The 24,959-nt window shown below is 44.8% G+C and overlaps 1 protein-coding gene across 7 annotated transcripts in view; it reads right to left on the bottom strand.

The window, feature by feature from the left end:
- The window catches only part of KIAA1217 (KIAA1217 ortholog), a 158,374-nt gene that overhangs the window by 8,395 nt on the left and 125,020 nt on the right, over positions 1 to 24,959 (bottom strand). For 5 of the 7 annotated variants that reach the window (XM_008052302.2, XM_008052300.2, XM_021709667.1 and 2 more), the window contains 7 exons: positions 24,012 to 24,187; positions 18,387 to 18,517; positions 17,434 to 17,581; positions 12,091 to 12,532; positions 8,594 to 8,777; positions 3,703 to 3,866; positions 2,851 to 3,015 (listed from right to left, as the gene is read on the bottom strand). In XM_008052302.2, the coding sequence (XP_008050493.1) occupies positions 2,851 to 3,015; positions 3,703 to 3,866; positions 8,594 to 8,777; positions 12,091 to 12,532; positions 17,434 to 17,581; positions 18,387 to 18,517; positions 24,012 to 24,187 (1,410 nt within the window). The remainder of the gene's footprint in view (positions 1 to 2,850; positions 3,016 to 3,702; positions 3,867 to 8,593; positions 8,778 to 12,090; positions 12,533 to 17,433; positions 17,582 to 18,386; positions 18,518 to 24,011; positions 24,188 to 24,959) is intronic. The other 2 variants (XM_021709665.1, XM_021709666.1) reach the window with 1 other exon arrangement.

Raw genomic sequence — 24,959 nt, 5'->3', positions numbered from 1 at the left:
GTCTCGAACCCGCGGGCTCAGGTAATCCACCCACCTCAGCCTCCCAAAGGCGCGGGATTATAGGCTGAGCCACCGAGCTCGGCCTCATGAGGTATTTTAAAACTTTAAAACTTAAAATAAAAATAATCCTTACCAATTCATTTTCTGAAAAGGGAACAGGCACTTCTGTGCTCTGAGGCTCATTTAGGATAAAGTGATGATGTTTAGCCTGTGAGTCTGAGTAGCCTGGGAGCTGCCTGAGTTCTGGAGATCTGTCTCTGAAAACTAATTATAAGAGCCAATGGCTGGTACATGTGAACCCTGAGGCAGAGAGGCCAGTTCTCAAACAAATAGAGAAAGCAGAGACTATAGCTACAGGGGTCCAAGGGGAGTGGGCATCTGGAGAGTGTCCAGATAATATGATCACAAAGGCAGAAAATATGGAGAACTCAGGGACCCAAGTTGATGAGCATCAGTGGTTTTCAACTGGGCTACATATTACCCAGTTATGCTGTATGCAAGATATACTGTTGCCCAGACCCCACTCAAAAATATGTCAAAATTTCTAGGCTATAGAGTTTTTTTTTTTTTAGCTCCTCAAGTAATTCAAGTGTGCAGACAGGATTAAAAACCACTTATTTAAATGAATCATCTTAAATAATTGCCTAGTATTTTTTTAAATTCCAGATGTTGTCATTTGGAAATAACTCTGCAGGCAGGAGGAATAATGCCTCTGCCTAAGTGAATATTTCAGCACTGGTCCAATAATCCAAAGGCAGCTGAAGGCAGGTGACCTTCCCTGGCCTTTTCTTCCATGTCTCTGCCTGCTCCCTTGTCCCCGCAGCAACTGGCTTCCTAGCAGTTCCTTAAATACACCAGTCTCAGTTTATCCTGAGCATGTTTGGCTTATCTACTTAAAGCTCTGCTTACTAAGGCCACGTGCTATCTCCTTTGAGATATTAGGCTCTGGATTTCAGAGCCTGTGTTTTCTTTTGGAGCATGGTGACATGGAGCATGGAAAGTTGTTCCACAACTGCTCTTTTTTTTTTTTTTTTTTTTTTGAGTTGGAGTCTCACTCTGTCGCCCAGACTGGAGTGCAGTGGCCACTCCCAGCCACCGCAGCCTTGACTTGCTGGGCTCCGCCGATCCTTCTGCCTCAGCCTTCCAGTAGCTGGAACTACAGGCACGCGCTACCATGCCCGGCTAATTTTTTTTTTTAATTTATTGTAGAGATGAGGTCTCACCTGCCCAGGCAGGTCTCGAACCCATGGGCTCAGGCAATCCACTCACCTCAGCCTCCCAAAGGCACGGGATTACAGGCTGAGTCACTGAGCCCGCCTCACAACTGCTCTTAGAGGGGGCCACCGCTGTTCCTTAACCTACCTTGGTCTAATTCCAGAAGGCACAGAGACAAAAAAATCCCTCAGGGCCACTGGTCATTGACCAACCTTCCGATTCAGCAGGATGGGTCCTTATCCCAGCAGGAAGGCTAACAAGGTTTGGTTAAGTTAGGGATAGAGCACTTCATTTACCATTATTATTATGTAGCCACCAATAATATTGCAAGAAGCCAGATAATCCACCCTTTGTAAAGTGGTCAAAGAGGGCATCAAAGATTTGGAATTCAAAGACAGGAAATATCCTTAAGTGCCAGCCTGTAAGTGACTGCAACAAATATACTACTTCCCTGAATGAGGAGTACTGAATTATTCGCAAGCTTAAAAGTAGACTTCTAAAATCCTGTGAATAAGGTTCTTCAACCATTCTAAAAACCTGTAAACAGTAAAATGGGTCAGGTCAAGAGGATGTTCTAGGCCTGTCTAAGTTGTAGCAAGGCTTGAAAGGGCTCAGACACGCAACAAATCAACCAGCAGCCCTGTTTTCCCTGTAAAATCCAAGCAGCTCAATTGTGGCAGCTATTACCATGGAAACCACAGTAGAACGAGTGCAGTGAAAATGATGTGCTTTGAAAGTTCTCCCTACTCTAAATGAAGTATGAAAATTCATGGACCTGCACAAAATCATTAGTACATTGGTGGAAAGGCAACACATTTTGCACACTCAAGGAGCTCGTGGTTTGACTATCTGATTGATGGAAAAATCCTATAATAAGCACGAGTCAAACAAAATACAGAGTCTGGTTTAGGTATTGTGTACATGTCTCTGATTAGACAAGTTCTCAGAATATACACCTAGGGCAAACTGACTTCTGTGATCTGAATGTAGGCTCGCTTCTAGGTGTCACCCATGTACCCCATGTTTCATTCTATGAGAGGACTGTGTCAACTAGCTAAAAAATAAGCATCTAAAATTAATAAAGTATCTTTTTTCAAATAGGTCAAGGAAAATGGAAAACAAAATGAATATCTGAAAAGATGGCATTGACACTGAACAGGAACCTGGTATGAACAGTAGAAGATCAGTCATTGGCCTTGAGTCCATGATTCAAGGTCCGTCATCTTAAGTGTTAAAGCCAAAGAATGGGAGCCCACCTAAAGTGCAGTGCAACCAGTCCTTACTAAGACACGACAGTGGCTGATATTTCTAGTTCCCATCTGAACTGCTTTTGAAATGAAGCAGAGATTATTCAGACTGAAAGAAAGGAAAGGAAATTCTACCAGCAATTGCAGAAACTTTCCTGAGTGGTTCTGTGAAGTGGCCATTCCTTGCACATGTCTTACAGGTGTCCCGAGAGCCTTGTTCAGAGCCACCTTGGGAACACAGAGACCAAGGCCAGAAGACACCACTTCCACGGCCCTGTCCATGAGTTACTTCCCCGGCCCTCTCTAGCTAACACATCTGTGAGTGCCATAGCTGGAGAGTCCCAAATAGGGAAGCAGGGAGCCAGTGTCAGTCACCTCATCCACTTACCTGGAGTTCTGCCATTATTTTGTCTCCTTCTTCTTCTTCCTCCTCGTCCTTTGAGGAGGAGGTAGTGATGGGGGGTGGGGGTGGAGTCCATCCGGAAGCAGGCTCCTCTGCTGGACATTTTGTGGCTCTGGTCTGTGGGCTCGGTCCAGCGTCTTCATTGCTTGCCTACAGGAGATTCAAACACAGATACTGGCTGAACATCGCCCTAGCAAAAAAAGGACAGTTCTCAAGGTGCCTCACTGCCCAGGACACTGGCTTCCTAGCTCTTAGCTGAGAAAGTAGCTGAAAGACTATTTTATCCCCTTGCATTTAGTTTGGGCTTTTGTTTGCACGAGTTGTCATTTTGGTGAATAGATTGAAGAATTTTAATTGCAACTACTCAATATTCAGTGCCTTTAACAAAGCCCCTTCTATAGTCAATCTCCTTGGAAGTCGTGTTTTACATTTAACATAAAAGACAAAACTTGCCGAGTTAAGTGAAATCTCAAGCTTACTGAATATCTTTCTGTGGCTCTCACGACTGTGTCAGCTAATCTGTTATCTTTGTAAGACGATCTCTCTTTTGCCTCCCCCTCCCACTCCCCATTTTCAATCTTATGATGCCCCGCTTGGGAAGTAGCATGTGATTTGCATTTCACATTGTTGCAGCTAAAAGTCAAATAAGGATAAAACTCATGGTGCTGGGTCTAGTCCAATAATACTGGCTGATATGCCTCATCTGTGGTGCTTCCTGGGGAATCTAGCATAGTCGAGACACTACTTTTCTGCTTTTCACGTTTCACCAGAGAGAACCTTGTCTATGGATATCATCTGAGCCCAGAAACCAGTTCACCAGGGCTTAACCCATCAGACCTTAGCAGTGGTGTTCTCCTTTCTGCCAGTGTAGACCACATCCCCTGACCTCGTGGTGGTGAGCCCCGATCCTGGCAGGTAGCTTCGCCGAGGGGGTGGGGGAGGAGGAGGAGGTGACTTTCCCCCCAGCTTGTCCAAGTCCTGTTCTGAATTTGGAGAGTCTTCTGGAAAACAGTGCACCATTGCAAAAATAATCTCTTTAGAAGATAACATCCAGAAAGCCCTGTGTATTGCTACAAACTCAATGCAATGTGATGTAAAAATTCTTTATTTTCTCCACAGAGCAATGATTACGGGTATAGACTTTGAAGACCGACTAGATTAAAATCTCTAAAAGACCCTGCACGAATAAATCTCTCTCTCAGTTTTCGCATCTGTGTTTTGTTTTTTTTTTTTTTTTGAGTAAAGAGTCTCACTCTGTCACTCAGGCTAGAGTGCAGTGGCACAATCATGGCTCACCACAGCCCTGACCTCCTGGGCTCAGGCTATCCTTCTGTTTCAGTCTCCCTAGTAGCTGGGACTCAGTTTTCTCATCTGTTAAGTGGGCATGATAATAATATCCTTTCTGCTGGGCACAGTGGCTCACGCCTATAATCCCAGCTCTTTGGGAGGCAGAGGTGAGGGGACTGCCTGAGCTCAGGGGTTCAAGACCAGCCTGAGCAACATGGTAAGACCTTGTCTCTACAATAAATCCAAAAGTTAGCCCAGCATGGTGGCTCATGCCAGTGGTTTCAGCTACTTGGAAGGCTGCGGCAGAGGGATTGCCTGAGTCCAGCAGGTCAAGGCTGCGGTGACTGTGAGCATGCCACTGCACTCCAGCCTGGGATACAGAGTGAGACTCTGACTCAAAAGAAAAATAATATTAATAATAATATCCTTTCCACTGGCATGTTGTGATGATTAAATGACTTACATAAGGCACTTGGCTTATTGTAAATGCGATGTATTAGTTATTATTATTAGACACAATTCTTGTTATGCAAACAAACTGAGTCTTGGAAAGATGAAGAAATCAGAGCCTAAAGGCAGATGCTGAGCCCCTCGCATGATCCCCAAAGCCTTCATCATCTCCCAGTCTGAGAAAACAGCCTCAGCAGGAGGAACTTGTGCAGGTAATTCTGGCCATGGGAAGGCCAGAGAGCAAGTGAGATGCAAATAAGGACAAAGAACAAAGCCAGAGAGGATGTAGATTTCTTTCTTTCTGTCAGGGTTATGTGGTTGGAAAAGATTGTCTGAGAACCAAAGGAGGCAGCACATGGAAAAATGAGAGAATCATTAGTCAGGGTTAACACCCAAGTTAGAAGATGCAGACACCTGCTCAGTTCCCCTGGTAGGCAGAAGAGGCTTTCATTACTTAAAACTCAACTGCGCAGCCTCACGCGGGGCCCTCTGTCAGCATCCTCCACAAAGTTGCCAAAGCAGCGGAACCAGGGGTTCAAGATCCAGAAGTTTTGTTGGAACTCCCTCTGGGGACATGGCCTGGTCCCCTGAGAGTGTGTTTTTCTTTTGGGGGAAACTGAGACAGAGGTGATTCGAGTAGATTCTTGCCTTAAAGCTGTACTAAAGACCTGGGTAGATGCTAAGGGTGAAGAGCGGGTGCTGGGTCATAGGCTACAGCAGTTTGCGAGTGGCCGCAGGCCAGCCTTGGGAGGGTGACCTCAGCTTGTGGCTTCTCTAGAAGGACTGGCACCAGCGGACCAGTTCAGGGGGTGGGCCCGGTTCTTATCTCTGGTGGGATGTGACAGACCTCCTTCCTTGATCAAACTTTAGTCAGGCTCCCTTGAGACCTTTTCTCCACTTGGCCTTGACCTTGGTCACCGAGCCCAGTTTTAGAAAAGAATTCTGCTAAATCAATTGAGCCAGGGTCTCTCCATTCTTGATGTCTGATCAAGTTCCGCACCCCCATCCTCACTATGTAAGCTTAAGGCCTGCCGTTAGCGAGAATCCGTCCAGCCAGTCTAGCAACAATCTATTGACTCTTGACACTGAGATCACTTTCTCTCCCCTGTTGCAAGAGTGTTGACCCTAATGTAATATTCTTGAATAAACTCTGTCTTGCTATTTTAAAGAAGTGTTCCAATGAGTAATTTTTCTTTGACAATCACTGAGGTGGCAATCTCCTCAAATTTCCCTTTATTATTATTATTTTTTGGACAGGGTCTTGCTCTGTTGCTCAGGCTGGAGTACAGGGGCATGATCATAACTTGTTGCAGCCTTGAACTACTAAGCTCAAGTAATCCTCCTGCCTCAGTTTCCCAAGTAACTTGGACTACAGGTGCGAATCACCATGCCTGGCTAATTTTTAATTTTGGGGGAGTAGAGATAGGGTCTTACTATGTTGCCTAAGCTAGTCTTGAACTCCTGGTCTCAAGGTATCTTCCTGTCTTGGCCTTCCTAAGTGCTGAGATTACAGGCATGAGCTGCCATGTCCTGCTCCCATCAATTTTTGATTGTTATCTTTCCTCACTATTTAAGTAGTCAGACAATTCACATTAGAGGAAATATGAATAGTTTTTAAAACCCTAAGCTTAGAGTTTTGCCTCATTAGTAAATAAAAATACACAAAACAGTAACATCTATGAAAAATAAATGAAAATGCTAGAAACCAATGTTTACAGGTAATGGACGATGCCTTTATACATTTCTAGTGGCCTGCACATCAGTGGACTCTTTCTGAGAAAAAAGTCAGAGCATGAGTTAAAAAAGAAAAAAAAATTCCAACAAAAACATTTTAACTGAGTAAGAATACACTGGGGAGTAATTTAAAAGATAATTTATGCCATTTAAAAAAAATCTAAAAGAATGAAAAGCCAAAATGAGGTAAGTTAACAAAAAGTAATGTCATATTTTTGTTATTCAATAACAAGAAGGAGCAATTATGAGAACGACATAGACCATCAAAAGACCATATGACAAAATTAATAATGGAGAGGATCAGAATTAGGCAAGACAGAAATGTAACGAGGCAGGTCAAGGAATATAATGGGATAGGTCACTTTCTCCATCAGAAATTCTCCTGTTAGACTTTGAGAGGAAAACTGTCCTTGTAAGAGAAAAGCCGCCCTTCCCTGCCCTAGAAAGGCCTGACAGGCAGGCGGGTGGGGAAGGGGCTGAGAAAAGTCTCTGAGTGCAGACTGAGGTGGAGACTTTTAGCAAGTGGAGCTTTGGGAAATGAAATGAATAAAACCCTGGGAAGAAAGAAGCACAGTTGGCCCTCCATATCCACAGTTCTGCATCCTTGGATTCAATCAACCACAGACGGAAAATATTCAGAGGAAAAAGAAAGAAATTTCCACAAAGTTCCAAAAAGTGAAACTTGGATTTGTCTTGTGCCAAGTGCTACACTGAAACCACGAGAACGAAGTGAGGTAAAGGTGTTGTATTAGGTCTTATAAATTATCTAGAGAGTATGTCGAATAGACGGGAGGATGAGTGTAGGTTACATGCAGATATGACATCATTTTATATCAGGGATTCGAGTATCTACAGATTTTGGTATCCAAGGGGGGTCCTGGAAACAACCCCCATGATACTGAAGGATGACTGCACATTGGCTATAAATCGAGTCAGTCTACTTTAATGTTTTTGACATGCAAGTCAACATGGTGACTCTTTTTCAAATTAATCTCAGTTGCTGGATGAGGCATCATTAAAAGTGACACTGCAGAGACATTAGGCTGCGAGTAAAATAACATCTGTGTACATAATTTTTAGATCAGAATAAGGCGCACGGCTTGTAATTGGTGGGAGATTTACTGGTTGAGTTTTTAAAAAGTGATAGTATTATAGACATGTTAATGTTCAACTTCCATAGTTGAGTTGGTTAAACATTCTAATAATTTTGATTTAAAAATGCAATTTCGCCTTATGATCTAATATCCCCACGAGCTCATAAAACCTGGCATTTTTTTTTCCTGAAAGCATACAAAAAGCTCTTGTTTTAAATGCAGGCCTCATATTCTCCCACCTGGTGCTATGAAGCATCATAAAGGCATAGGAAATGCAGAAGCTAGAATTTAAATTTTCCTTTATTGGGCGTTGTTCTAGTACTCTAACATAGAACACAGCTTCCCTACCATGGTTAGAGCTAAAAAGTAGCAGTAAAGCTGGGCGTGGTGCCTCATGCCTGTAATCCCAGCACTTTGAAAGGCCAAGGTAGGCAGATTGCTTAAGCCAGAAGTTCGAGACCAGCCTGGGCAATATAGCGAAACTTTGCCTCTACAAAAAATAAAAATAGGCCGGGCTCGGTGGCTCAGCCTGTAATCCCGCGCCTTTGGGAGGCTGAGGTGAGTAGATTGCCTGAGCCCGCGGGTTCGAGACCCGCCCAGGCAGCGAGACCTCATCTCTACAATAAATCAAAAAAAATCAGCCGGGCGTGGTAGCGCATGCCTGTAATTCCAGCTACTTGGAAGGCTAAGGCGGAAGGATCGCCGGAGCCCAGCAGGTCGAGGCTGCGGTGGCCGGGAGTGGCCACTGCACTCCAGTCTGGGCAACAGAGTGAGACTCCAACTCAAAAAATAAAAAATAAAAAATAAAAATAAAAATAAAAAAACTTAGGCGTGGTGGCACACACCTGTAGTCCCAGCTACTCTGGAGGCTGAGGGGGAAGGATTGCCTGAGTCCAGGAGGTCGAGGCTGTGGTGAGCCTTGATTGTGCCACTGCACTTCAACCTGGATGACAGAGGGAGACCTTGACTCATTAAAAAAAAAAAGTAGGGAAGAGCTAATGAATGAGGATTCATTCTCCCAACGTTTACATTTCATAAGATTCATAAGAAGTGAGGCATTGATTCCCCTGGCCAGCATGTGCTGAAGTGGGTGGTACCACACTGGCCTGAGGTCAGTCAGCCTATGCAGCTCCAGAAGTATCTGCCGTGGGACTCGAGCTTACCTGAAAGTTCTAGCTTGTCCACTGGGGCATCTCCCTTTGGAAGTGGGCCTGAGGTTGGTGGCATCTCCAGGTTTGGTATTGACTTCATGATATTGGCCTGAGCTTCCTCTAAGAGCTTCTCAAACTCTTTCCCGTTATAGTGGTCCAAATTTTGCCTTTTTTCTTCCCATTTCCTTTCTGCTTTCTGAAAGAAAAGTGAATAAAGTTTAGAAACCAAAAGGAGAAGCTAATTAGCCAGGTTACAGAGCTCGCCTTGGCATGGGGAGCAGACACGACACAGTTACATTATTGGTAAAATAATGTCCTCAGACGTCAGACAAACCTTGCCAAGTCCAGGCCTCCAGACCTCCTGTCATTTGTTACATCGTCTCTAGCCACATAGGCTGCGATTTAAGCCCAGGGGATATTCATTCACAGAGAAGCAAGCTCAGAAACTCAAATGCATTCATTAAATTACTACTGAGCACTGACCATATACCTCTACCAATACCAAATAAAAAGGGACACAGGTAGGGTTTTCAAAGCTATATGTCCTACTACCAATATTTCTAAAAATTGAGTTTTCATGGTAGAAGAGATGTTCAAAGAGCAACAAAACTCACACACTTACTAAGAACAAAAAAACCCCACATCTTAGTCCCGCTTCTATCAGAGAATTTGCTATATGACCTGCTAGGCCACATTGCTGTACTTATAAAATAGGGCGGAGGTTTATTTATACAACCTGTGAGCTTCATCAAGTTCCATAATAGAGATATACATAACACATATAAATGTATATTATATTATAACATTATATTGTATATGTTATGTATCTTTTGTTCCCTGTCTTTCCCTGCAATCAGGTATGTTTCTTGAGGGCCGAGACTTTGTCTCTTTCATTCACTGGCTTCTCCCAGAGCCCATGAGGGCCTGGCACACAGTGGGGGTCTGCAGTCTCTGTTGAATGAATGAAACTCTACTCTCAGTGGTAGAAATGGCAGAAAAACCCAGGCCTCCTTACTTGTGGATCATGGTATTTATTTATTATTATTATTTTTGAGTTGGTATCTCACTTACTCTATTGCCCAGGCTGCAGTGCAGTGGCATGATCACGGCTCATAACGGCCTCAAACTCCTGGGCTCAAGATCCTTCCGCATCAGCCTCCTGAGTATCGATGACCAGCTAATTTTTTGATTCTGTTTTGTAGAGAAGGGGTCTTACTAAGTGGTCCAGGCTGGTCTTGAACTCCTATGCTCAAGCGATCTTTCCACCTCAACCTCCCAAAGTGCTGGAATTACAGGTGTGAAACACTGCACCTGGGCAGTTTTTAAGTAACATTTTCTTGTGATTTTAGTGACAGCCATTAATCATTCCAGGAGGGCAGAGTGGAAATTAGCCAGGACTAGTGGAACCCCATAATGTAAGAATTGGCAAAGACCTCTGAATCAACACACTCAACATATGGAAACTTTGGGGTCTAGTGAGAGGAAGAATTTGCCCAAGATTTACTTTATTTAAATAATAACCACCACTTTACCATCCTTTCTCTCCTTGATTTTTTCTTCCTAGCATCTATTATCATCTGACATACACTTATTTCCTGTCTCTTCCTATAAGCAGGTACGATTCTCAGGGGCAGAGACTTTGTCTCTTCTGTTCATTGGCTACCCCCCAGAGCCCACAAGGGCCTGGTACACAGTGGGGTTCAGTATTCTCTGTGGAATGACTGAAATTCAGCTCAGTGGCAGAACTGGCAAAGAAATCCAGGATCCTGGCATTTTCAGAGATGACTCATAAGCCCCTTCTCAAAACTTAAAAATACATACATCACAGTGATAATTATGCCCACTAGGTTCTTAATAGAGATTTGTTGAATAAAAGTGTCATCATACTGCCATCATTTAAAAATATTGAGATGTTTACAGTAGCGAGATGTCTTAAGTGACAGATTCATAATTCTCAGGAGGAAACACCCTTTCTCCCCCTAGAGTCACACTCTGCCAATCACATTTCTATTCCCTCCTGTGATATGCATTTTTTTTTTGAGATAAGGTCTTACTCGTGCCCAGTGGCATGATCATGGCTCACCATGGCCTTGACCTCCTGGGCTCAGCGATCCTCCTGCCTCAGCCTCTCAAGTAGCTGAGAATACTAGTATGTGTCACCACGCCCAGCTAATTTTTTGATTTTTTTTTTTTTTTATAGAGACAGGTCTCGTTATGTTGCCCAGACTGGTCTCAAACTCCTGGGCTCAAGTGATCCTCCTGCCATGGCCTCCCAAAGTGCTGGGATTCCAGGTGTGAGCCACTGAGCCCAACCTGATATACATTTTTCAAATTGCTGACTCCGATTTGGGGCACAGCCACTGCTCTTGGAACAGAGAGAAACTACCTAGTCTTCGGAGGTCCAGGGGCTGTGACTGTGGCCATAGCAGTTTTACAAGGTCATCTCAACATGCCTGACCTGAATGAGCCGCTGGTGATTTTCAAGAGAGGCAGGAGGATTAGAACCAGGCTGCCAGGAACAGAGTAATGAATGGAAGAGAAGTTATGGGACAAGAGACGAGAGCTAGGGAAGCCACATGTATTATTTGAGCATTGGCACCAGCTCTTGATCAGAAGATCAGAATGATATTTAAAAACAGAGCGTTTTTTTCTACATGCCATTAGATCTTGACACCTAGCCTTCCCTTTCCATTCTTGTCTCTACTTCTTTCTTAGATAACTATAATAACTTCGTATCCAGCTCCCTAATTCTACACCACCACCTCAGTCACTTCTGTATATTGTTTCCAGATTAATTTCCTGAAGATGCTATTCTAAAAAAAAAAATCACTGATTAAAGCTACAGCATTTCTCTGATACCTTCAAAATAAACTTCAGCTCTCTTGGACAGGTGTTCAAGCGCTCTCAAATCAGTTTCCAGCTGATTTCCCCAGTCTTATCTCCTCTTTCTTATTCCACTTAGAGAAGTTGAATCTAAGCCCCAGCCTTTGGTCCAGCGTTGCTGTATCCTTGAATGTCCTCGCCACCCTTCTCTGCATACCCAGGCTCCACTTATCTTCCTAGATCATGGCAAATCCTCCCCAGGCCTGCAGTCACCAGACTGGAATTCTGGAGCCAGCGTGCCCGGGCTCAGGAGAACAGACTGTCACATTTCTTCCCAACTTCGTGGGATGATGAAGTGATGTCATGTTATAGTTTGACATCAGTTGTGGTGAAGGTGTTGACACCTTGGAAATTGGCAAATGCTACAAATCAGGGCTTCCCCTTCCTCAGAGAATCATTAGTTAAACATTTACCAGCACACCACTGCCTCACCTTCCTATAGGTTCTCAAACCAGATGACCTAGCCCTAAAGCTGGCCACTGAATCCCATTTCTAGTTCTGAAAATCGATCTCTAATCCATATCTGTGCTATGTCTACAACCAGCCCATAGACTCTGAGGGAGAGGCCCATTACAGATAACGTCAGACTCCATTACAGATCATGAGAAATGGAAAGAGGACTCTACCTCAATAGACACTGCCCTGTTCTTGGCACTCACGCTGTGGATTTCCTCAATGAACAGGCTCTGCATGGCGGTCCCATTCATGGGCGTCTGTGGGGACTGCGGAATCTGTGCCGATTGCAGGGTGGAGGTTACTTCTTGGGGGGCAGTTGGGGGGCTGGTCGTGTGAGGCAAGTTCTGGGCAGGGTTCAGCAGGGCCACAGAGTGCTGGGAGGGCTGAATGACCACAGGGGAGCTCTGCACGTGGTGAACCGTCATGCCGGACAAGGGCACCACTTCCGACTTCACATCGCCGGGGACTCCTGTGCCATGTGGAGGCTGGCCGGAGGCGTGGGCTGCCTCCTCCTGGCTCTTCAGGACTTCTGCAGCTGTGGCCTTCTCCATGGCGACGTACTGTGCGGCTTGGGCTGCGTCTGTACCTTTCAGGAGCCCATCGGTGACATGCCTGGGAGAAACCATGCACAGCAGCGTTAATTGTCACAGTATGCCACTGCCATTTTGTCAATGTGGCATACTCGAAGGCCGTGTCATCTCAGAACCAGGCGAGATTCTAATAGCCCAAAACTTGGAGCAGCAGCTGAGGGATATATAAGGAGCACATCCCTTTCCACTAGTGCTATTGTGCCCTGACACAACTCCATCACTGTTTGGGGCATGGCGACAAGAAGTGAACAATATGCGTCTAACAACATCCTCTCTAACTCCTCCCCCAGATCCTGGCCCGTGCAGCCTTCAAGTACGCTCCGTTCTAACCCCAAAGCTTCCTTAAATCCCCCAACTCTCCCTTGCTCACTTCTCAGCATCCGGGGGGTGGGCAGCCTACATTCTAACCCCCTCGGCTTGCTCTCTTGTAGCTCAGCCTGCCGCTAGCTGGCTCCTCCACCTGGATGCAGGTAAGACTTTCTGCAAGATCATTAGTGACTCCGAGTCTAACAGCTGTGTTTAGTCCCAGCTTACTGAATTTTATTTTATTTTATTTTATTTTTTGAGTTGGAGTCTCGCTCTGTCGCCCAGACTGGAGTGCAGTGGCCGCTCCCGGCCACCGCAGCCTCGACCTGCTGGGCTCCGGCGATCCTTCCGCCTCAGCCTTCCGAGTAGCCGGAATTACAGGCATGTACTACCACGCCCGGCTGATTTTTTGACTTATTGTAGAGATGAGGTCTCCCTGCCCAGACGGGTCTCGAACCCGCGGGCTCAGGCAATCCACTCACCTCAACCTCCCAAAGGCGCAGGATTACAGGCTGAGCCACCGAGCCCGGCTAGCTTACTGAATTTTAGAGTCATTTGATGCTACCTGGCCATCCCACTCAGAGTTCAGTGGAAAAGCCAGGGCCTTCGGTGACAGACACACCTGTGTTTGACTATCAATTCTACCAAGTTCTAGCTATGCAATGTTGGCAACTTTACCTTTTTGAACCTCAGATACTTTTCTGTAAAATGTAACAGTAAAGATGACAATGATAATGATGACAACACCTTTGTCGGGAGTTGCTGTTAGGATTCACAATTTTTTTCTTCTTTTGAGTTGGAGCCTCACTCTGTTGCCCAGGCTGGAATGTAGTGGCATGCTCACAGCCACTGCAGTCTCAACCTGCTGGGCTCAGGTGATCCTTCCGCCTCAGCCTTCCAAGCAGCTGGAACTACAGGCACGCGCCACAATGCCCGGCTAACTCTGATTTACTGTAGAGACGAGGTCTCACCAAGTTGCCCAGGCTGGTCTCGAACCCATTGGGCTCAGGCAATCCTCTCACCTCAGCCTTCCAAAGTGCTGGGATTATAGGCGTGAGCCTCTGTGCCCGGCTAGGATTCGCAATTTAAAGTTGTCTGTAGGGCAACCCCCTTGGGTCCTCTCCTGTGCCAGGAGCTTTTCTGTCCTCTCAATAAATCTTGCTTCCCCCCCAAAAAATAAATAAAGTTGTATGTGAGACAGTGTCAAACATGGTACTTGACCTGTTGTTTTTAATTAGTCTCTCATTTCTATCTTACTATAATACTCTATTGTTATTTGAGAAAAGGCATTACATTCTGTAACTCTTGAGATACTCACTTCTGTTTTGTTGTTTACTCTCCCTGTCCCTACCCCGAGACGCCTAAGGAGCCCCAAGGATTTGTTCTTTCCTTTCCCTGTCATTCTACCTTAGCCCTCTTTTCCTTTTCCATTTTCTTTTTTTTTTTTTTTTGAGTTGTAGTCTCACTCTGTCGCCCAGACTGGAGTGCAGTGGCCGCTCCCGGCCACCGCAGCATTGACCTGCTGGGCTCCGGCGATCCTTCCGCCTCAGCCTGTAGCTGGAACTACAGGTGCGCGCTACCACACCCGGCTAATTTTTTTGATTTATTGTAGAGATGAGGTCTCACCAAGTTGCCCAGGCAGGTCTCGAACCCGTGGGCTCAGGCAATCCACTCACCTCAGCCTCCCAAGGCGCGGGATTACAGGAACCGAGCCCGGCTCCTTTTCCATTTTCTTTCTTTCTTTTTTTTCTTAGAGGCAAGGTCTTGCTCTGTCACTTAGGCTATAGTACAGTGGTGTGATCACAGTTTACTATAGCCTCAAATTCCTGGACTCAAGCGATCCTCCCACCTTAGCTTCCCTAGTAGTGTGGACTACAGGTGAGCATCACCATGATTGGCTAATTAAAAAAAAAAATTTGTTTTAAGAGATGGGATCATGCTATATTGCCCAGGATGGTCCTGAATTCCTAGGCTCAAACGATCCTCCCACCTCAGCTTCCTCAGTAGCTGGGATTATGGACATGCGCCACAGTGCCTGGCAACCTCTTCCCTTTTCAATAATCACCTCCATGAAGTTGGCTTCCAATTCTAAATCAATCCTTCTTCCATCTCTCCCTCTCTTCCACTGAGTTAGGCAAGAATCCCTCTCTATCTCTGTCTCTTGAACTTTGGTCCACTATCCTAAGTGCCTGTGGACAGCTCTGCTTAGATATCCTTCCAGCATCCTACAGTCAACATGTGCCACCACCCGAGACCCTAGATCTGTTCTGAACTGTGATTGTTTGTCACATGCTTCACCATCCCTGCCGGGGCATGAGGACATATGCATGTCCTTGGGGCAGGGGGAAGGGAACATGCATATTCCTAGCGTCTTCCTGTGGCCTCTATAGTGATGAGTACAGCACATCGTATGGGTACCAAGAAAAAATTATTTATTTATTTTAACTTTTTATTATGAAAATTTTAAACAATTTAAAGGTAAAAAGAATAGTAAGGGGAACCCTCCTGTACTTGTCACCCAACATTAACAATTGTAAAATTAATGATGTAAAGGCTTGTGATGGGATGCTGGATGGCAGCTACAACTTCTTTTATTTTTATTTTTAAAGTTAACTGGATTTATGCATCACTCTCACCACTGAGTATTTATGGGACAAAGAGTCACATAATATTCAAAACACACAATCTCATCTTTTTTTTTTTTTTTAAGAACTTGCATTCACTGAAAATAAGGCAAAAACTGAAATTCATCATTCTGTGTGGGCTGTAAAAGTATCTTTTAATTGTTTCCCAGGGAAGAGAAGGGAGAATGGGACAGTGTTACCTGCCAATCCACTATCTGTTTTTGCTTATAAGGTGGTGTGTTTTAGGCTTTGCAGATGGGTTAACACACTTATGTAAGAGCTTAATGAATAATTCTTTTGACAGATTTTTATCTGACTGGAAGAAAGAACAGTTTAAAATGAATAGAATCCATGAGAAGATTTAATACAGGTATAACTTCTTTCTGTACACGGTTAGCTATGGACTCTGCGGGGAAGACACTTTTGTTTCGATTCAGAATTCCTTCAGCATTCTGGAACTTATGAACGTGACTATACAGCTGTTGAGGAAATAGCATCTCAAAAGGGACTCTTGCTTCAGAATGTTTATTACTAGAAAAGTCTAACTTGCTCTTTATGGCTTTAATAATTGTATACTTAACATATTTCTCTTATGAATTGGATCCAATGATTATAGTTAGTGATTAGAATTCTGATGAGAAAGTTTTTTTAGAGGTTACTTCTATCTGTGACACGCTCTCAAATCTGGTCCAAGATCTGACGGGAACCTTCCTTGCAATTTCCTAGTCCTGTTAAAAAACTGAAAACTCAGCGACCGCCACTAGTTGGGAAGTGGTTTATCTTTGGTCATTGTTTGGTGTCTATTTCCCATGTGAGAGAGTAAGTTTTATAGGCAGAGATCCCGTTTGTCTTGTTTATTACTGCATTCATAATACCCAGCACCAGGGCTGGCAAGGAATGTCTAAATATGACTGACAACCTGACTGTGAGTCAAGACTCAATAGAAACTTTGGGGACAAACTATCCGTTCATGTGTCAGTCCCACCTCTGACTTGCAGTGAATACCATAAAAACTCATGTTCTAACTATAAAATGGAAACAGCGGCGTCCTGCCCTGTGGTGTTTTTATAGTAGGATGGAATGAACTGATAAATACACGGGACTTAGCTTAGTGCCTGGTACATACAAAATACTCACAGGTGTCAACGATTGCTGCTCTTATGTTGAGGAGAAAGAGACTTAATTGTAATCCAAAGATAGAGCACGTCATAGTATAGAATGCCACGTACAAAGGTGCTTTGGGAAACACAAATCCTGCATACAAATATGTCAGCACTTTCTTAGTGGGTGTGGCGCTGTGGAGTTTTCTTTTCAATGGAAGTCATGGATGAGTCATGATTTCTTTTGGTCTTTCACCCACTGTGACCTCTTTGACGAGCAGGTTCACTCAAAACACACAATCTCAGTAAGGGAGACTGGCCCCATGCCACTCGGCAGGGTTTGTTTCTCTTTTCTGGGTGGGACCAGCAGTCTCTCAGATACTCTTTCAGTGGGTAATTTAAGAAAGTCTTGGTTTATTTCTATTTAATTTCTCCTAACTGAAGTCATCTATACCCCTGAGGTGAAAGAGGCTATTTTGATCCATTCTTCAACTTCAAAATGTTATTTTAAAAAAGAAAACCTATCTTCAAATGATTTCTTAAAAATGTTGACTGTGTCTACTATCTTAAACCTTAGGATGGGCCCACCAGCATACTATCTTAAACCTTAGGATGGGCCCACCAGCAAGACTGTGCTGAAGAATTAGAACTTCAACCAAAAGTTTAAGGGTGGGAAGGACTCACAGCTTCTCCCCATGTCCCTGGATCTGACAAACCACAACAGGGAGGGAACAGGCCCTGGGATAGGTTTCTGGAGGTAGATTGGAGTCCAAAACCTCCACCCCCAGGATCCCCCGGCCACGCCCCATCCGCCCCATCCACCCCAGGCCTCGCCCCATCCGCCCCAGCCATGCCCCGTCCCCCGGCCATGCCCAGCCCAACAGGCCGGTCACCTCCGCAACATGGTCAGGACGTCTGTCATGCTGCGCACACGCTTCAGGAGACTGTCCAGCTTGTGCGGCTCCTCTTTCAGAAACCGCACAGCCTCCACCTCAATGCGCAGGATGGCTCGCATCTTGTTTTGCAAGGTTGGAAATTCTCCTGTGGGCCCAAACCAGCGAGTGAGTTGTGGGAGAAATAGCCAGGAGGACGACTCCCACCCTGCACCCAGGCATCGGCCAGGGTTGAGAAGTGCGGTTCACAAGCCACAGGGCAGCTCACACGCTCTCGGGAGGCAGAGGGTTAAGAACAGAGAGCATGATATGGGCAAGGATCCTCTAGGCCCATGGTGTAGGTATTTGGGATGAGGCCAATGGGCCCTTAGGGTTTTACAAATTATGATTCTGATTGTTTTCTTAGAGGCGGGATGTCACTCTGTCACCCAGGCTGGAGTGTGGTGGTACAGTCATAGCTCACTGCAGCCTCTACCTTCTGGCTCAGGCAATCGTCCCATCTCAGCCTCCGGAGTAGCTGGGACTACAGGCATGTGCCACCATGCCCAGCTAATTTTTTGTTTTGTAGAGACGAGATCTGGCTGGTCTTCAACTCCTGATCTCATGTGATCCTCCCACCTTGGCCTCCCAAATTACTGGGGTTATAGGTGTGAGCCACCGTGCCTAGCCATAGGGTTGTTTTTAGTGAGTCCGACATAGGTGTCCTGGTGCACTATAAGAGCCCAGTGAATAGAAAATGTTACTAGTATCATTTAGTCTGAAATCTTACAGCACCCACTATAATATAAGCTCCAAAAAAGCAGAAATGTCTGCCTACTTTGATGTGTATGCCAAGTGCCCAGGACGGTGCCTGGCACATGTGGATGACTGATAAGTCTTTGCATGCTTGGGTGAATCCTTCATAATGTGACACCCAAGAAATATACCCCAGACTACTCCAGCAGAAAGCTTACCTTTCAGGGTGGCTACAGCCTCGCCCACCTGCCGCAGGAGGAAAGCCCCATCTTCCACATCTTTTAAAGTAAGCACTCGGGCAGCTAGCGTGGAGTCCTTCTTCAAGTCTTCGACAAAGTCTTCCAGCTCACTGTGGGGACAAGCAGACCAGCACACGGGCCTCGCTGAGAAGGTGCCAGGGCCATGTGCCCTCTGGGCCTCCTGTTTTGTATCCTACCCTAGCCACAGCCTGCCTTCCACTTAGATGGTGGGCGAACATCTTAGAATGGTGGCTTGGAACACTCTGCGGTGGTGTGAGGTGGGAATAAGGAAGTTTCCCCAGGGCCTGTTCATAGGGAGGTCCAGGTTGGCCTAAGGAAGATAGTGCCTGGCTGACAGAGCACCCATTCTTCATTTTCAGGGTGCCGATGTTGGGAAGGAGGGGTATATGTATTTTGTGAGGAGAAGGAAAGGCGGGGAGAGGAAGAGAGGGAGAGAAACAGAGAGGGAAAGAAACAGAGAGGGGGAGAGAGACAGAGAAAGGGAGAGAGATAGAGGAGGTGGGGGGAGACAGCAGGGGGAGAGAAAGAGACAGAGAGGGAGACATAAAAACATATGTATTTAAGAGACACAGAGAGAGAGAGAGAGAGAGAGAGAGAGAGAGAGCACACTCACGTGTGTGCATGCACTGTAGTGGAACATATGAGAAGCCGGGTTGATTTCTATCAGGCTTCTCAACTTTGGCATTTGACATTTCGGGCAAATAATTCTTATTCCTGGGGGGCTGTCCTGTGCATTGTAGGATAAACCCCTGGCCTTTATTTACTAGATGCCAGTAGTAACCATGCCTACTCCAATTTGTGACAAACAACGTCTCAGACATTGCCAAGTATCCCTGGGGAAGGCGAGAAAAATTGCTTGTGACTGAGAACCTCGGGTTTATGCCGATCAGCTTGACTCTTTCCTCTCCAGGCTACCAAGAGAAGAAATGATCACAGATCAGATCTGTGGGTGTATGTGTGTGTGTGTGTGTGTGTACATCTGTGGGTAGGGGAGATGCCGGCTTCCACAGAAAGATAGATTAAGATCTTCCACTTGAAACCACCACCACCTGCCTCCCAGGACATTCCTAACCCCGTCCTAAACACGAGTTTGTTTCATTTGTTTGCTGGGAAGAACTCTGAGAACTATGCCACTAGGTGGCAGTAAGTGAACAGCGATTCTACGTCCTGGAGCCCTGGTCGTGGAGCCCTGGTCGTGGAGGCCGCGATAGGTGGGAGAAAAGGAAGGTCCAGTGTCATCTGTAAACAGATGGCCCTCAAAGGCCCTCTCCTCCAAGCGGGCACGTGATGGAGCGATGGATCACATCAAGCTCGGGAGGGACACGGGTAGTCCCTATGTTCAAGGACTCTAGGGCAAAGGACAACTTCCCCCACCTCTAAGAAGTGGGATGGGGTTTTTGGTGATGTCTTTCATTCTGTTGTGGAAACTGGCTCAAATTTGCTTGTAACCATTTCAGGTGAAATAAACTCCGCTAGGACCAATGAGGAAAGGTAACTGCTCACTGTCCACAGAAAGGTGCCCAGGGTCCTGTGACCACACCCACAGGAAACGTCCCACAGCTACTGCATGCTTGAGGCAGAGACATCATGTGCATCTCACTGAAGAGCTCGGAGCAGGGTAGCTTTGTGTGGACAAGTTCTTTTCCATTGTATAACCAAACAGAGTTGTTCCTTGTGTTTTCCAGTGTTTGGTACTGCAAGGCTTTGCTGGAGAAGCTAAGACCCAAGTATTATCATGGTTCCCTTAACAACTGACAGGCCTTTCCGTCTGCAGTACCATAAGGCACTGTCATGTGACCCAAAGTCATTCTGCCTAAAATTCTGTTGTAGTGCCTTCTACACAATGTGCCTCTTGGATTTCATAACCTTGCACACAGAGGCCCTTAGACCTCACAGCTTTGTGGCACACACAGAAACATGTACTGATATGATTGTACACAACACTGTCATTTCTATGCACTTGTTTATGATACTTATTTTAGATAAAGCATTAAGAATCCAATTTGTGAATTCAAAAATCTAAAAGAGACTAAAATAAATGATGAAAATAAATTTTTGATATAGTAATCAATATGATTTTTGAAATATAAGCTTTGTTCAACAGAATGTCAGATGTTCACAGATGCTAGTTTATTGTATTCTATTTGCTGAAGTTACTTTTCACTCTACCTTCGTTCAAAAGAAGCATGTAGTTTGTCAGGACATATTTCAACTGATTGTTATTAGAAGTCCAACTATTATTTCCATGTAGAAATTATCTTGACTCAGTTTCTCTCCATAGTTTGAGACCCAAATTTCATCTCTCTGCCTCTGAATGGCTCACCAGTAACTTAGCCTAACAAAGGGTGGGGGGCGGAGGGTGAGGAGAGAGAAGAGGAAGAGGAAGATGAGGAGGGGAAGGGAGGGAGAGATATTGTCTTCCTGACGTCAAAGTTGAAATTTCTAGCTGTCTTTTTTTTTGTCTTTTTATTTTTTATAAACTCTTTTTAAATCGATGTATAATAGATATACATCGTTTTGGAGTACATGTGATCACTTAAAACATTCACATGATATCCATCACATTAAATATGTTTGTTTATGCTAGAAACATTCAGATTTTTCTCTTCTAGCTATTTCTGGCTGGCTTTCATAGCCTACTCTCCTGCCACTCAGACCTATCCATTCAGTGAGTTCACCTACCTTATACCTTATAGAAGGTGCAAGGAAACTTTACACTATTACTTAAAGGATGTATCTTTCAAAAGATGTTTTAAAGAAGCATCTTCAGACTTAGTTTTAGCGATTGTACCTTCGTGCATTTTGCGTATGACTTCTTTTCCTGTTCCTATTTCCACTGCTTGGCTCTGACCTTTTTTTGTCTTTTGCCTGGACTGTCACAGTAGCTTCCAATGTGGCCCCCAGGTTGCGCTCTTTCACCTTCAATCAGTCCCACGCATGGTCACCAGGGGGACCTCTCTCAAACATAACTCTGACTGTGCTACTTCCTTGATCAAAAAAAACCCTTCAGCAATTTCATCATGCCGGGCAGTAATGTTCAAATGCGAACTTGTTTCAGAATACCTTCACCATGCTTTGTAAACTGCAGATTCCTAAGGCCCATCCAGAGAACCTGTGAATCTGGAGTTGGACCCCCAGCAGTGTTCATGAAAAGTCAGAAACCCAGGTTTCTGTTACACAATCTTCCAATCTAAGCACAGCACAGACACACATCTCCCAGGTATCCAAGGCCTGAGTATGGTCCATGATTCAGGACGGCCAGGTACATATGGAAATGGCACACTCCAAATATGAGACATTATTAACATCCATCTTACACCCATCTCTCCTGCCTAACTGGACTACCCCAATGCTCCAAACGTCCTACACTTTCCAGATCCAGAGACTTGTTGGTTTATGGGGTCCCCTGCCTAGAGCACCGTCCCTATCTAGCCTCTACTGATGAAATTCCCTGTCTTCAAGGTCATGTGTTTTTTCATTTTTTTTAAATAGAAAATTATTTTCTGTGGTGGCCAGCAGGGGCGCTGTGTGCAGGGGCAGCTCTGCCTGCACTACCTCTCAGTAAAATTTAACAAACCATTTCTGAAACTACTATGTGCAGGGTACTGTGGGCATATGAAGAAGACCTTAATTCAGGCTAAGTCTTCCTGATCCCTGGGTCAGTCTCTCCTTGGTGTAGGTCCACACGGCGTCTGTACACCCCTTGTTTTGTGCTGTCCTCATATTTCCATGTTCTGCTTTGCTAGACTGAAGCTCCCCAAGGGCCCTGCATGTGTCTTATTCATTTGTGGCCGTCCCACGGATTCAACCAGATAAAGCCCTCTGAGGATGTGTTCGTGCTATTACACTTTCTGCCTCATTCCTATGCTGGGCTACTAGACTCAGGATGTTACTGAGATTTTCTAGGCCAGAAGCAAGAATTATCTTAACTAACCAAGAAACATGATTTTTAAAGGAAGGCAATTTACTTCTATAATTTTATTGGAAAATTTCTATACATATTGTTAAAAGAATATGTCGTTTTAAAGAAGAATCTTGAGGCCTAGTTTTAGATAATTGGGTTGTCACAAAAACATTTCAGACAAATAATAGCCTTACCAACTCAGTGGGTGATTAGCTCTGTCTGTTATGTTTGAACTAAGTAAAGTTTTAGGAGCTATTTTGAGATGTGGATGAACAGCAGCCTAATTTAATTTATTAGGAAAAGAATAACTAAAATTTTTTTTCTCTAGACTGCTGAGAAGGACATTCTAATTTTAATCAAACACATGGGGCTGGCTTCCAGGGAGATGTCAGCTTCAGCTCCCATGTGAGATGGATGACAGAATACAACACCTGTCATCAAGAAGACTTCCGGTCATTTCAGTCATAAGAAGAATTAGCAGATTTTTCCTTTGCAATCCCAACTTGGGAGATTTAAAATTTATAAGATATAGGAGAATTCCCAATACTAGAGAAATCCTTAGCAATTACTACTCATTATGCTAAAAGGTGAAATAATTCTATGATAAATCTTCATTGCATAACAAAATTCACATTAACATAAAAGATGTGCCTGCCTCATGGCAAGGGAGTAATAAACCTCTGCTCACTTCAATAGTGGGACTTGATAGATGCTTTCAGTAAGTGCCTTGAATAACATTCAGAACATCCAAGGAAGCATCTTTCATTCGGGATCAGATGCACTTTAGATTTAAATTCTTCTTTTGCAATTTTTGACTACAGCGGAATAATTGGAAGATTATTTTAGTGCTGCGTTATTTTGGCCACTAGTTTTTCATTTATTGAGATGAAATATACACATCTCATTTATCATTGGGTTTTGCCACTTGTTCCTTTTAACTTTATGTTGCCCAGCACTAGAAAAGAGTATGATGTTGCAACCTTTTCTTTCTTGTTTTTTTTTTTTTTTGAAGAATTAGGATCTCACTATGTTGCCCAGGCTGGCCTTGAATGCCTGGGCTCAAGCAATCTTTCCACCTCAGCCTCCTGAGTGCTTGAGATTACAGGCATGCGCTACCATGCCCAGCAATGCTGCAACATTTTTATTTTTTATATTTTATTTTTCTTGAATTGAAGTCTCACTCTGTTGCCCAGGCTGGAGTGCAGCACATGCTCACGGCCAATGCAGCCTTGACCTGCTGGGCTCAGGTGATCCTTCCACCTCAGCCTTCCAAGTAGCTGAAACTACAGGCGCGTGTTACCACGCCTGGCTAATTTTTTGATTTATTGTAGAGACGAGGTCTCTCCAGGTTGCCCAAGGCTGATCTCGAACCCCCAGACTCAGGCAATCCTCTCGCCTTCGTCTCCCAAAATATTGGGATTATAGGCTGAGCCACTGCACCCAGCCAATGCTGCAACTTTTAAAACACAAGTTCAGTCACCTGAGGGCTACTGAATTCCCTGGGCCTCGATGGATAGGTGTTTAAGGGTCCAATGATACCAGCACCAGCAGAACTCTAACTTGTACATAGGAGGTGCTCAATAAATAGAGGGTGAGGGCACCAAGTGGGAAGGACCTCCTTGTGGGTAAAGGTAATTCAGGTGAAACAACTCAACATGCAACAAGCGACTGGCACTCACCATAACTTCTTGACGATCTTCTCTTCCTCGATGAGGTATTTCTGCCTCTCCTGCTCCACCAGGACGCGCTGTCGCTGCACAGGATCCCCCAGCCTCTTCAGGGTTTCCACCACTTTGCTGCTGATTTCCAGCTCAGCCTTCTTCATCATTGCCCTCAGCAGCTCCTGGTTCTGTAGCTGGGGAACAAGATACATCGGCCTCAGTGCGCTCTGCCTGCCTGACATGGCGGTGACCAAACACCTCGCAGTCTTCAGAAGTGGCTTTGGGTACAAAGTCCTGCAGTTGAATCTCCATTTCAGGAGAAAGGAAAAGGAGCAAAAACTATAGGATATTGCTTCTTCAACCAACATCAGAGATTCAGCAGCCAGCTGAAAACCAGACTTTCCTGTCTGATTCTGCAAAAAAACAGGATCCTTTCTAGACTCACATCATGGACAACAGACATCAACCCTCGCTGACGTATTTTCATAGTGAGCAGCCTAGAGCACCAGCTTTGGAGTCTAGAAGCCTTTGGGCCAAATCCCAACCCTCTCCCTAGATTACTGTGAGACTCTGGCACGTGACTTATACTCACGTGGTCTTCGTTTCTTTACCTCTAAGGATGAGGAATCCACTTTCCTGGTCAGGGCTACTCTGAGAGTTACATGAAATACTGCTTGGTATATAGTAGGTGCTCAACAAGGGGTGATTTGGCTATGAAATATTTCAGAGTATCAGTTAAAAGAAGGCCTGTGTCCTCCCTGTTTGTATGATTTCATGTACCCAATACCAGGAATCAGAGACCCTCAAATGTAGGACTTGATGTTGACGTTGGCAATTATAATGATTCTAGATGAGCCCAAGGCCCTTGGCAACTTACTAATTTTCCTGGATTGGAGGTTGGCTGCTTGGATACAGAAGCCCACAATTCCCACAGTTTCCAGAACATTCTTTTTTTTTTTTTTTTTG

Source organism: Carlito syrichta, unplaced genomic scaffold (genome assembly GCF_000164805.1).
Source record: "Carlito syrichta isolate Samal-C Ts95f unplaced genomic scaffold, Tarsius_syrichta-2.0.1 Scaffold271701, whole genome shotgun sequence".
In the NCBI taxonomy this organism is placed as follows: Eukaryota; Metazoa; Chordata; class Mammalia; order Primates; family Tarsiidae; genus Carlito; species Carlito syrichta.
Note: the sequence above shows the minus strand (reverse complement) of the source record. Positions and strands in the feature narration are given on the sequence as shown.